The 14329-nt window shown below is 55.6% G+C and overlaps 1 protein-coding gene across 1 annotated transcript in view; it reads right to left on the reverse strand.

Annotated features, from left to right (window-relative positions):
• Positions 1-13239: 13239 nt before the first annotated feature.
• TUBGCP3 (tubulin gamma complex component 3) overlaps positions 13240-14329 on the reverse strand; it is a 45395-nt gene continuing 44305 nt past the window's right edge. Inside the window, exon 22 of the mRNA XM_072976562.1 lies at positions 13240-14230. Coding sequence (XP_072832663.1) covers positions 14072-14230 — 159 coding nt within the window. The 3' untranslated portion in view covers positions 13240-14071. The remainder of the gene's footprint in view (positions 14231-14329) is intronic.

Raw genomic sequence — 14329 nt, forward strand, 5'->3', positions numbered from 1 at the left:
TACACATTATAATCTTGTTTATCTATTCTCCATATGCCTGTCAGTATGTACAAATTTTGAACTCCCAGTCTGCCCCTTCCCACCCTCCTTCCCCCTGGCAACAACAAGTTTGTATTGTATTCTATGAATCTGTTTCTGTTTTGTATTTATGTTCCTTTTTTTTTTTTTTAGATTCCACATATGAGTGATCTCATGTGGTATTTTTCTTTCTCTTTCTGGCTTACTTCACTTAGAATGACATTCTCCGGGAACATCCATGTTGCTGCAAATAGCGTTATGCTGTCGGTTTTTATGGCTGAGTGGTATTCCATTGTGTAAATATACCACCTCTTCTTTATCCAGTCATCCGTTGATGGACATTTAGGCTGTCTCCATGTCTTGGCTATTGTAAACAGTGCAGCTATGAACATTGGGGTGCAGGTGTCTTTTTGAAGTAGGGTTCCTTCTGGATATATCCCCAGGAGCGGGATTCCTGGGTCATCCGGTAGGTCTACTCCTAGTATTTTGAAGAATCTCCATACTGTTTTCCACAGTGGCTGCACCAAACTGCATTCCCACCAGCAGTGTAGGAGGGTTCCCCTTTCTCCACAGCCTCTCCAGCATTTGTCATTTGTGGACTTTTGCATGACGGCCATTCTGACTGGTGTGAGATGATACCTCATTGTAGTTTTGACTTGCATTTCTCTGATAACTAGTAATATTGAGCATTTTTTCATGTGCCTACTGATCATTTGTATTTCTTCAAATCAACTCAAAATGGATCGAAGACTTAAACATAAGACAAGATACAACAAACCTCCTACAGGAAAACATAGACAAAACATTATCTCATATACATCTCAAAGATTTTCTCCTAGAAGAAATAAAAGCAAGAATAAACAAATGGGACCTAATGAAACTTACAAGCTCCTGCACAGCGAGGGAAACCACAAGCAAAACAAAACGACAACCTACAGAATGGGAGAAAGTTTTTGCAAATGAAACCGACAAAGGCTTGATCTCCAGAATATATAAGCAGCTCCTACGACTTGATGAGAAACAACCAAACAGCCCCACCCAAACGCGGGCAGAGACTTGAACAGGCAGCTCTCCACGGACGACACGGGAAGTGCTCTTGAATGTTGACCTGCTCGGTGATTTTCAATTCTGTGGATTTACTGAGGCCTGTTCACGCCAGACATGGCCGGTTCTGATGACCGTTCCCCCTGGAGCTCGAGAGGCCCTGAGCCGGCTCCTCGGCCCCCCCGGCAGCGCTCACCGCCCTGTTGCTGGTGCACGTGCCCCTCTGCTGGCTGGGACCGGTGCTCGTGTGCGACACAGAGCTCTCATTCCCTCTGTCTGCGCTGAACTGACACCCCGTCCTTAGACTACAGAGTTCGGAGACAGCTGGTCACTCCGCTTGCATTGTGGTTTGTAGCTGGCACCACCCAGACGTGAGCGGGGCTGGACGTATGGACCGCGAGACGTCGAGGTGTAACTCTATGCAGGGGGCTGGGTTGGCTGCCTTCCCTCTTCCTGACTGGCGGCCACACCCCCTGTCCATGCAATCACGTGTCCTTTGGGGTTGTTCCCCTCCCACCCCACGTGCACGAGCTCTGGGTTGAACTGTTAGCAGAAAACCCTGCCTTCCTCGCAGGTGTCAGGATGCAGCTGGTTAGCTCCGCCCCCTAGGCCAGTGGGTCTCCAGGTGAGGTTCCTGGATGGGCAGCAGCGCGGCCCAGGGAACGCGTTAGAGCGGGTCACCTGCATCACCCCAAGCGCAACTGGACTCCGCTGTCGGGACTCACGGCCCTCCTGCCATGTGTGCCGGGGCTGGCTGTCCAGCGTCGCCGCGCCCACCTTAAACTGCCTTGAAGACCCAGAGGAGGCCTGCTCTGGTGCAGAGTAGATGCTGCACAGGTTTAGATGGAGAAAAAACCTCATTTGTGTCCAGGAGGCTAAAAGTGGCAGGTCCAGGAAACACTTTTTAAAAAGACACTGCCTTATAAGTGGTCAAACAGGTGGTTTAAACTGCTTGTGAGAACACGTTTTTCAGCTGAAGATCCCACACGATGTTTCTCCACTCAGATGCACTCCTCTGCTCGATTCTGGCTCCCTGACAACGGAGCTGTATCCAGGCCGTCCTGGATAGGTCCTGACGGCCCCACCGGGCCAGGCCCGCAGACCACACGCGGGGGCGGGGGTCCGTTATTACGAAAAACAGATGGCAAGTTTGAGGAATTAACAGCCTTATTCAAGGAGAATAACTGACACCCCGCACTACTGTCAAGGGCCACTGTGGGGCGGGCGCTGTCTGGGGGGGGTCTCTACTTGAACAAGCCCAGCCCATTGGCAGCCCTGGGAGGACACAGCGCTGCCACTGTCCCCACTGCCACCGTCCCTGCAGCCCCCCGAGGTGGCGTGACACCCTCATCAGCCGTGTTAGTCAAGGTTCTCCAGAGACACAGAACCGTCGGGGCGGGTGTGCGCGTGTCCACGGGCGGTCTCCTTGAAGGAACACTCACCTGGCCGAGGGCTGGCAAGACTGAGATGCAGGAAGAGGACAGGCCATCCGATTCCGAAGGCCGCCTGCAGGCAGAGCCCCTCTGATTTGGGACACTCCGTCTTCTCAAGGGTTCAGAGCAGGGGGACAGCCTGCCCCCCAGCACCGCAGCCGGTGGTCCGCGGTGCTCAAACCCTACTGGTTTAAATGTTACTCTCGTGGAAGACGACACCTGAGCGACATCCCGACTGGTGTCTGACCAAAACCTGGGTCCCTGCCCGGGGAGGGGACACGTTGCAGCCCTGCACCGTGGCGGCGTGGAACAGACAGAACAGACAATCTGGGGGCACAGAGGCGTGGCAATGGACGGGGCTCTGACACCCGGGAACTCCGTCGCCACGAGAGCCTCCTCCCGTGGCCCCCCTGAGAATAACGACCCCATGCCCTTCCCAACGCTCAGCCAAGGCCTGGGCCACACAGTGGACGGTGCCGGGCTCCCTGAGACCCTCGACCCCTAGAAATGAGGCCCAGCGACCCCTTCCCCCGTGCGTCACCTGACAGGACGGCCCAGGTGCCAAGGCTCCGGGTGGCCCCAGAGGCTGCCAGCGGCGGGGGCTCCAGGCAGAGCCCCCGTGGAAGGCCCTGGGCACCAGCTGCCGTGACCCGCGCACAGAAACCTTGCTCGCAACCCAAGGCGTCGTCCCTCGGGTGCCTTGGCCGGGGCTCCATTGCTCCCTCGAGCCGGCCTGAGTCCTCACCTCAGCGTGAGAGCTCCTGGTTCCCTTCCCAGACGCGGGAGACCCAGGACGGGCAACTTCAGCTCTTGAGTAAGGACAAAAGCACCTGCTTCACAGGCCTGTTCCCCGGCTGATCCGTCCAGCCCTGGGAGTGAGGCGCTGGGTCACACCAGCAGGCGAGCTGCCAAAAGGGCAGGTGACACTGAGAACAGGGTCCCATGCAGGGTGCTCGGTGGACATGAGGAGGACCAGGAGCGGGTCCGCCCGCTGCTCCCCACACACCTACCACAGGAGGGGGCCCACACCACGGAGAGCGCTGCCAGGGTGACCATCCCCCACCAGGCAAGGAGGTGGCCGGACCCGCGAGCGGGCAGCCTGGCCCCAGCCCTCAGGAGGCTCCCGTCTGATCTGCACCCTCTGGTTCCCCCATGGCCTCGTCTGCTCTCCTGTGCCTGAGTCCCTGGAGACCCCAGCTCGGGGCCATTGGACGAGCACCCAGCGCACCCAACGTCGGGCACCGGGTGGAGGTCCCAGGATGAGCCGGGCCCCATGGCCCTCAGGGCCCCGCACTGACCTCTGGCCTTGGCCAGGCGGCTGATGCGAGCGGTCAGTTAACCCAGGCGTTTCCGAGCTTCTCCGTCTGTGGACGGCTGAGGAGTAACAACGGCAGACGGGGTGGGTGTTTCAGAACCGCGTGGATCCCGGCACAAGAGGGCCCGCAGTGGCGTGAAGCGTTGTGCAGGGATGTGAGATAAAGCCGGGGCGGAGCTGGTGACACGGCTGAAAACGCACCAGCCTGGGCAGGGCCGGCCACGTCCCCCCCGGGAGACGAGGCGGGATTCTCTCCCTGCTGCAGAGGGAGGTAATGCAAGTGCTTGCAGACTATCGTGGGAAACACACCCACTCCTGGAGGGGGACCTAACACAGGTCGTTAGTGAGAACCCAGCTGACCCGGCACGCGGAGCTGGAGCCGCCCCGCTTCTGACGGGGACCTGGGCGGAGGGCCGGCCGGGGGGAGCCCCCGTTCTGCTTCCGCCCAACAGTGACATTAAGTGTCAGGCGACAGGGTGTTGGCTTGAGGACTAAATTCGCCCTACCCTGTTCCCTAATCTTTTCATTTTTAAAAATACGGAACAAAAGTGCCACCCCAGGATAGGATGTCAGTTTGAAGTTCCTTGTACGCATGGCTGGGCCCGCATCTGTGCTGCTGGCGACCACCAGGTCCTGCCGAGATGGGCAAGGCTCTGGGTGCGGCTCCGGGACCCCAGGGAGCCTGTCGGCTGTGACCCCCGGTCACCATGTGGACCGGACCCCAGCCTGGGCAGCTCCGCCAGCCTGGGCAGCTCCACCTGCCCGGAACACCTCTGCTTCGACCGGACAGGGCTCAGAGCTCAAAGGTGTCTGCTTCGTCTGAGCCTCTGAGCACCCAGGCTGGCGGTGTGACCCCAGCCCAGGCCTGCAGCCGCCGCCTGCAAGGCTAGGACTCCTTCCCGCAGCCCCCCCGACCCCAGCAGGTGCACCGAAGGGGAGGGCCCCAACTCTCTGCAAGGGCACGTGGGAAGCACTGCTCCCCAGACTGCAGGGCAGAGCAGCCCCGCCAGGCGGGGTGGAGGCTGAGACAGGCCACCCCTGGCCCAAGCATCCCCAGCCACGCGTCCCTGAGGGCCGGGAACTCGCAGGCCCCTCCAGTGACACCAGCCCCAGCCTGGAGACTAGAAGGGTGAGCAGAGGGGTGTGTGTGGCGGCGGCCGGCTCGCACCCCCGGTGGGGACACATGCAGGCCGGCAGGCTCCCCGGTGTCCCTGCGGGGGACGGGAGGGATTACCCGGGGAACCAGCGCCCTGGGAGACAGGCAGTCTGCGGCTCTTGTCAGCAGTGGGGATCCGGGCTCCAGGCAAGCTGCTTCGCGATTTTCCCTCGCTGCATTTTTATTAAAACCTTGAGCCGGAATAAAGGCAGAGAAATACAAATTTATTTCTCTTCTTGAAGAGACACCTGCAACGCAAACGCAGAACAATACCCATAATCACTTAGTCAGACTTCCATACCAGTGACTCCATTTTCTGGAAAGCAGATGTATTTTAGGCAGAGAGAGCCGCGTGTGACCACCCCCCACCCCCGTTCTCCGAGCCCCCACGGAGCCCTGGGCGGGAGGGGCGGGCAGGCCAGTGGCAGTGCCTCCCAGGGCCTCCCCCCAACAGGGTCTGACCCGGCACCCCCACGGGCGGGCGGCGCTTGGCGGGCCGGGCTGGGAGGCTTTAGCACCCGGTGGCTGCTCTGGCTGGACCTGGCGACCTGGGCCACTTCACTCCTGGACTCGAGTGCCCGCAAAACACACCGCAGTGGAAACACCCCCAGGGCGGCGATGTGGTGGTGGGGGGGGGGGACCTGCAGGAGCCGCCCGCAGCACCAGGTGCTGGAACAGTGACAATCTGCACATGGTCCCCCCTGCCGAGAGGCCACTACAACCAGATGAGCCTGTGGGGAACTGGGTGAGTGGGACCCCTCAGACCACACCTGCCGGATGACACTGGAGGGTCTTCAGACAGGCCACTGTCGGCCAGCGGTGGTCCATCAGGCTCCTGGACCCCAAAGCCGGTGGTGCCGGCTCCCCGGGAGGGGAGGGCCCCTCCACGCCGGACAGCTGCTCCGATCTCGCCCGCCTGCCACAGCAGCTCAGGGTGGGCTCTCCACGCTTCAGACTCGGCTTGGACGTCCAGGCTGCCTGCACCGCAGAGGGTGAGCCTTAAAGAGCTTTAGTGCTTTTCCCTTTGTTTCTCCCAGGTTTACTGAGGTGCATTGACGCAAAGCTCTGGCTAGGTTTCAGGTGCCACGTGAGGATGTGACCGACGTCCATCATGAAATGAGGCCCACAGTCTGTTTAGTGGACGTCCATCCTCTCATCCAGATACAAGATTAAAGAAAAAAGGGTCCCTTGCGACGGGAGCTCAGGATTCCCCCCGTAACACCCTCCACGTGCAACATGCCGCAGCATCAGCCTGCGCATCACGTTGTGCGCCACAGCCCCGGCACGCACTCATCTCACAGCCGGAGTCGGACGCCCCCGCCCCTGGGAGCCACAATCCAAGCTCCTTTTCTGTGAGTGCATACGTTTTTGACGTGTAATTGACCTACGGCGCTGGGTTAGTTCCTGGTACACAACACAGGGATTCCATATTTCTACTCATTTCAGACTGGTCACCACGATGTCTAGTTACCAGCTGTCCCCACAGACCTCGTGTGACGGCTGACTGCACCCCCGCACCGGACGTTCGCGCTGGAACCCGCCAACTCCGCATCTGGCCGTTTACTCCTCTTAATCCCGTTCACCGACCTCCCCCGTCCCACCCAGCAGCCACCTGCTTCCTCTCTCTATCTGTGCCTCAGTTTTGTTTTGTTTGCTCGCTGGTTTTTTCTTAGACTCTACACGCAAGTGAGGCCACTCGGTGTTTGTCCTTCTCTGTTTCACTGAGCACGACACCCTCCAGGTCCACCACGTGGTTGCAGATTTCACTCTTTTGATGGCTCGGGGGTAGTCTAGTGTGTGTGTGTGTGTGTGTGTGTGTGCACGTGTGCAGGCGCACGCACATGCACACACAGAGCACATCTTCTTTATCCACTCAAGGCTGCAGTCATCGAAACGGTGTGGTACTGGCACAAAAACTGACACAAATATCAATGCAACAGGATAGAGAAGCAAGCCAGCACTTCTGTGAGCAGTTAATCTTTGACAAAGAAGGTGAGAACGTAGAGTGGGGAAAAGACAGTCCCTTCAGTAAACGGCAGTTTGGGAAAACTGGACCACTACATGGGAAAGAATGAGGCTGGGCGACTTTCCCAGAAAGACCACATATAAAAATAAACTCAAAATGCTCAGGCTCAAATGTAAGATTCGAAACCACAGAACTCCTAGAGAAATCACAGGCAGTAAGCTCTCCGACCTCAGTCTCCGTGATATTTTTTTGGATGCGACTCCTCAGGAAAGGGAAACAAGCAAAAATAAACAAGTGGGACTCCATCAAACTGAAAAGATTCCTTTAACTTGGAATCTTTATTCTTGGTGATTCGGCAACAAGCTTATCTTCAGTTTGGTTAAGCAAATTCTCATTTGACTGTGGGAACTCATCGCATTTGCTAAAGGAACCAGGATGATAAAATTTCACAGCCAGCTGGGAAAACACCCAGGCCGGGAAGGAAGCCATCGACAACACGGAAAGGCTGCCTACCGCCTGGGAGAAGACGCTTGTGCGTCAGACGTCTGAGAAGGGGCTACTGTCCAACACAGCCGAGCAGCTCATCCAGCTCAACAGCGGAACAACCAAACCACTGACTTAAAAACGGGCAGGAGGCCTGAGCAGACATCTTTCCAAAGAAGACATAACAGACGGCCAGATGGAAAGACGCCCATCGCTCCTCATGAGGGAAGCGCAGACCAAACCGCAGGGAGGCACCACCTCGCCCCTGCCAGACTGGCTGCCGTCAAAAAGACAGCGAACAGCAAGTGCTGGAGAGGGCGTGCGGCAGAGGGAGCCTCGCGCACCGTGGTGGGAGCGTGGCCCGGTGCAGCCACCGCGGGAACAGGATGGAGGATCCTCGGAAAGCTAAAATCAGGGCTACCACAGGATCCAGCACCCCACTCCTGGTATCTCTCCAAAGAAAACAAAAACACTGATTAGGAAAGGTACCTGCACCCCTTTGTTCGCTGCAGCATCATGTACAACAGCCAAGACACGGAAGCTTGCGGTGTTTGTAAACAGCGGGGAGATGACCCGTCATGGTGACAAGACACGCACAAATGGAAAACACTCCCTGTGCTTCAGCGCAGCTCAAGAGGACACACCTGGAGTGAAGGCCCAACATCCCAGAATGAGGGCCTCGGCTGGAGACTCAGGGCGCCTGCCGGTAGCTCTCCCTCCAGCACCGGCGTCTGTCCAGTCACTGCTCCAGCCAGCGCGCTGGCCCCGACGCTTCCTGAGCGTGTATCACGCATGTAAGGCTGATAAGCGTGCACGTAAATGCACACAAGCCCAGTACACGCATATATACTTGCACATATGAATGTACATTAAAACATACAGTATACAGAACACAGACACGTGCTTTTTAAGAGACTCTACTGAAAAACATACTGTACAAACTTCCTGTTCTGAAGCCTGTATTTAACTATTTACTATTGTCTCAAAAACAGTATTCATCACTACACCCTGCCACTGCTTTCAGCGTTAGCATCAAACCCTTCTTCGTTACAAGCAGTGGAGCACCCCCCGTGCCGTCCGGCAGGGCCTCGTTCGCCTACGTTACACGCAGCGGTGTGTGACCCCAAACTCCCAATTCACCCCCTCCCCGCCTTCACCCTTTGGTAACCAGGTTTCTTTCCTGTGTCCGCGAATCTCCTCCTGTTTTGTAAATCAGTTCATCTGCATGGCTTTTCAGATCCCACATGGAAATGACACCATGTGACAGTCACCTTCCTCCATCTGGATTCACTTTTTAAAACCCCTCCTCAGTTACGCGGGGGAACGCTAGTGTACTAGGTAACAGCCCTGTCACTGGCCACGGGGCAGTTTCCAGTCTGCCTGTTCAAACCAGCACAGCCACACGACCCCAGGTTCTGTCTACAAGGCTCCCAGACCACGGGGCAACCCCACGGGGCCCAGGCCTGTGCTCCAGGGGCTCCCAGGCCCGCGGAACATGGACACGGGACAGGCCAGGCACCTCTGGAGTCTTCACCCTGCAGGATGCAGACCAGACCCTCTTGGGGTGGTGCCCCCACGGCAAGGTTCCCAGGACCCGGGCCACGTGGGCATCTTGTGTGGGGTGAGGGGTCAGCACGCTGACGGGAGGGGAGGGGAGTAGTAACGCATGTGGGACCCGGGTTTGCTGGGGCAAAGCCGTCACATCAGCCCAGCACGCAGGGACAGGGTGGGCTCACCCCCTCAGCCCAGGAAGAGGCTCGAGGGCCATGAAGAGGCCACCCCCTAGTTGTGAGGAGATGGATGGATGAGCCCTGAGCCTTTGGGAGCATCTGCTCTGAGGCCCTGGGCGCTGCGCCGGGGAACTCACCACCTTCACGCCAGGCTCCACGCCCACCGCGGGGGCCCTCTGCTGGGTGACTGGCTCCGGGACCCTCACACCCCCAGCCAGCCCTCCCTTCCTTCCTCGAGAGGATCTGAGCCGCATCACGGTCTGCTGGCCCCCAGGTGCCACCGTGTCCCCCCGTGTCCCTCTCCTACTGCTCCCAGTAAACCCCTCACACATCTAACTCCACCTTCTTGGAGGACCCAGACATGGGACACAGAAAACCCAATGGCCGACACGTAAACCACCAGAGTCAGTAGACAACTGCTAGGACAATTCAGCAGGACTTCCGGACACCGAGTCAATACACAGAAATCAACTGCATTTCTGTGTATCAGTAACAGGCAGAACTGTCTCACGGAAAATGCTATCTGCAAAGAGGCCCCTGCGAGTAAATCTAACCAAAGGTTCCCATCGTGGAGAAGCGTACAGGATTTTGAAAGATATTAAGAAAGATCTAATTGACACAACACTGCAAACTGACTACACTTCAAAAGATTTTTAAAAAAGAAAGATCTACATAAACACGGAGAGATACACTATGTTCACAGACTGGAAGAATCAATGTTGTAAATATGTCCTCTGTTCTCCACACTGATTTATCGATACAGTGCAATCCTGGTCGAAACACTGTTTTTTTTCAGTGGAGGACAGGGGACTGGATTCTAAAATAGCTATGAAGGAAAAAAGCTTAGAAATAACCAGGGAATTCTTGAAGGAGAGTCAGCAGTTTGAGCACCCCCCTTAGAAGATGCCAGCAGCTACCACGAAAGCGCAGAAACTGAGAGCCTCGTGCTGCCGCGAGAAGAGGCCATCTGACCAACGGGACAAAACCATGAACATTTAGACTGACTTCATGACAGAGGCGGTATTTCAATTATTCTTTTTTTTTTGAGCATTTCTTCTTTTACAGTTTCACATATTTATTCATTTATTGGGGGGGTAATTAGTTACTTGTTTATTTTGGTGGAGGTGCTGGGGACTGAACCCAGGACCTCGTGCACGCGAGGCATGCTCTCGACCACTGCGCTGTACCTTCTGCCCCGAGGCAGTACTTCAGACCAGACTTTCCTATCATTGGTGCTTGGGAACTGGGTATATTTATGAACAATAAATAAAACTGCACTCCTACCTCACACCATATATAAAAATCCATTCCAGGTAAATTAAAAATAAAATGTGAGAGACAAAACTATCAAGTTTTTAGAATAAAATATTAGTCTATTTTCCATGATTTCAATGTTGGGGAGTGTTTCTTAACCAAAACATGTTTGCTAACCATGACTTCTTTATAAACCATAAAGATCGGCAGATAATAAGCACAGGGAACGTTCATACACCGGGGGAAGGGATGTACCCTGACAATTCAGCACAGCAGCTTGGTACTACGTAGTGAAGCTGAACATAACGCTGTGACCGGGCAGCTCCACCCCTGGTATTTACTTGAGAAAAACTCTGGCACACGTACCCCAAGAAAAACGGTAAAGAATGTTTACAGCAGCAACATTTATAACAACTAAAATTTGCAAATGACCCGTTCATTAACAATAAGATGGCTAAATAAATCGTGGTATGATCAAAAACTGGAATAGTACATAGCAATGAGCAAGCGTCAGAGACAACCGGAGGGCCAGCCGCAGCGTCACACTTCAATGGCAGGTATCACCGTGAGCCCTCGCGTAAAATGCTGAACCAAAGCTTCCACCAGATATCTATTACTGTTAAGGATGCAAACGGGTGTAAAATTATAAAGAAAACAAGGGAGTGACTGCCACAAAGACCAGGGTGACGCACCTGCACAGAGAGGGCAGGGAACAGAATCAGGAAGGGACAAGGGGGCTCCCAGGTTACTGGAAACGCTCCACATTTTAAACACGGGGTTAGGAATATGGCTTCTGGCCTTGTAATTAATCTGTAAGTTCTACGAGTCTTAAATACATGCAGAAATTAATTATATGGAAAAAGTCCTGGTAGCCAAAAGCTGGTTCTTTCAAAGAACTGATGAAACGGACAAACCGTCACGCCAGTGAAATGGCTCCTGTCACAGTCATCTTTGTGCCCAGGGCAGCGATCAATTCTGCCAGAATCGAACCCTGCGGTTCAGCAGCATCCAAGAGTCGCCCACGGCTTTCTCACAACACTGTTCTCTCGGCTCCCGTGACCCCGGCGCCCGTTCAGCCTCCAAGTGTCGGGAGCAGCCGGGGCTGCGTCCTGGGTGCCCTGCTCTGCGTTTCCGGGGCACGTTCTCCAAGTCCCACGCCCTCATTGCCGCGTACACACGGACGGCCCCACACTTGCATCTCCAGCCCTGGCCTCTCCTCAGAACCCCGACTCATAAGCCCAGGGACTCAGGTAGCGTCTCCGACACCCTGTCTTCAGATCCGAGCCACCTTGGCTTCCCAGGACGACCGGCTCCACTCAACTCAGGGAACGCCCTCGCTCCGCCCCGGATCCTCTCCCTGCACCGCCCGCTGCCAACGCGCTCCAGGGAGCAGCCCGGGGCGACCGTCGGGCTCGCCCAGGTTCCTCTGACCCAGCTGTCACGGTCCTCCTGCCAGGTGTGCACGGTCTTGAGACCCACTGCTACATGCTGTCTGGTTTCTAGGAGTTCTGGTGTTTCTATCAGACGGGAAAATAAATCTAATCTCTCTGCCTCCTTCTTAGCCACACGCGGAAGTCCTCTCTCTAAAAATTATACAGTGAATGTTAATAATAGGACGTCATAAAAGCTGTTTGACCAAAATGCTCTCCTCCCAACAAGGGATATCTTCAAGCCACTGTACCCTTCTGTCCCCTCCCCTCTGCAGGACACACTCCCACGGGGATGGGAGAGTCACCACTGTGAATCCTGCTGATGACAGGTCCCAGGGAGGAAGGGCCGGCCCTCTCCCTCAGTCAGGCCCATTAACACAGCAGGAGAGGAGGGAGTGTGTCCTTCCCCCGCCCAAGGACAGCCTTCAGTCTTCACGCAGTACCAGGGCCTCCTGGGCGGGGAAGGGCATCCTCAGTGACAGGAAAGCCAGGCGGGGCCGCTGGAGCTGCCAGGGCAGCAGGCCTTAGCCTCCAGCACCCTCCCTGAGGGCTTGCCAGCCAGAGCCTGCGCACACAGGGTCCCCAGTCTTCACGACGACCTGGAAGGTTAGAATGGTCTTCTTCTGGGTGAAACGGTGACCCTCCCAGGGCAGTGCCGGGCTGCCTGCCTCCTGAGACGGCCCACCCCACCTACCCCAGTGTGCAGCCCCCACCCATCAGAGCCGTTGCTGACTCTGGGTGGTGAGGCCCTGCCCCGTGACAGGCTGACCATCGTGTGATGTCTCCAGTGGGCCTGGACTGAGTTCTCCCAAGGCCTTGTCTGCCCGCCACCCCCGCTGCCCTGATGCATCGTGGTCTGCACTCCACCTTCCAGCCCCCAGTCCGTTCTGAGCGAGACCCGCCACCTGGCCCTGCAGGGCCTCTCACAAGCTCCTCTGCACCCCGCGAGTCCGTCCCCAAATCAGAGCGGCATCTTCTAGAGTGGCTTCTGCTGAGGGTTCATCTCTGGAGAGACACTTCAAATAAAATGGGCAGTCTCTCTTGGAGACACACAACGCACCGTCACTTCTGGGAAGCTGTGCAGCAGAGAAACTGCCTCTGGTTTCTGACTCTGTGAACTTTCACACTGAAGTAAAGGCACGTCCAAGCGAGGCCTGATCCTCACCGTGGCCTCACTGCACCGCCAGGACCCCTGACGCCAAAGGGAGCAGGAAACCGAAAGGCCGCACGAGCAGTGAGGGGCGTTCCCGTCGGTTCTGCACTGAGAGGCACGCATGGTCTAACTACCTGGCTTCGTGGATTAAATCTTTCACACACTGAAGCACGTTGTCCAAGTCTGCCAAGCCCGGCCCCCAGACCCAGTGAGTGAACTGTGTCTCTTCTTGAATGATTCAAGAAAGAACCAATATGTCTGAAAGATAATTGCTTTTAATTTTCTAAGTTTCACTTACGCAACATAATAAAGGCAGATCTATGTGACGTGATATGACATTTTTACAAAAAATGTCCCCGACATCTGGTCAGTAGTATATAAATATTTACAATGAAAAAATAGGCGAGGAAAAAGGAAATCTTCATTATTCAAGTCAACTTCTGTCCAATGCTCATCATAACTGTGAAAATAAAATACTTCATTAACTTCCCCGTCACCCATATTTACAAGCTGCTTCAGCCGATGGTCTAAGAAGCCCAGGCTCAAGGGTGTTCTGCTCTGCGTCTCTCCTGCTCTTTTCCTACTATTTTCCAAGTTATCTGGAAGAGTAAATTCAACGTGAAAATGCAAACTGTGAAGGACGAGGAAACAGAACAAGCACGTGTAGATGCGCGGAGACAGACAGGCCCCTACAGAGGCCGGCGCTCTGCACCAGAAGCCAGGACAAAAGGCTCCACGCAGCTCCTTAGCAGGGACACTCCGCTTCAGTCTAATCTGATTACGTTAACAAAATCCGCCTCTAAAGAGGATTTTAAAAAAACAGCAACGACATTACCATCCTAACTGATGAGTATCCGTCACCTTAATTTTCTCTAAAAGAAACTGATCTTTTTAAAAAGTGACAAATATAAATTATATAGTGGAGAGCTTGAGAAGCCTCAACAAAGTGTGGTGTCTTTCAAATACGAAGACTTTAGAAAATAAATTCGAATAGTGCAAGCCAGCCTACGTGAGTCAGTGATGTGACGAACACTCATCCCCAACGTGTGAGAGCGCAGCTACACTCCCGCGGCCGGTGCGCGCGGGGCCTCACGTGTGGGGGCTGCGCCGCCCTCTGGCGCCCAGGGACACGCGGAGCCGGGGCTCCCGGGCCCGGTAGTGCTCGTTGAAGTCCAGCCTGAAGCTGAGGAAGCGCAGACTCTCGTCCGAGCTGGTGGTCAGCAACACCAGGAACTGCTGCACGATGCCCTGCAAGGAAGCAAAGGAGCCGGCACTATCCCGGGGCTCGGGGGGGCCGGCCGTGGGGCGCCCCGCCTCTCCCTGCGTTAGGGAGGCGCCCCAGGACCA

Source organism: Vicugna pacos, chromosome 14 (assembly GCF_048564905.1).
Source record: "Vicugna pacos chromosome 14, VicPac4, whole genome shotgun sequence".
In the NCBI taxonomy this organism is placed as follows: domain Eukaryota; kingdom Metazoa; phylum Chordata; class Mammalia; order Artiodactyla; family Camelidae; genus Vicugna; species Vicugna pacos.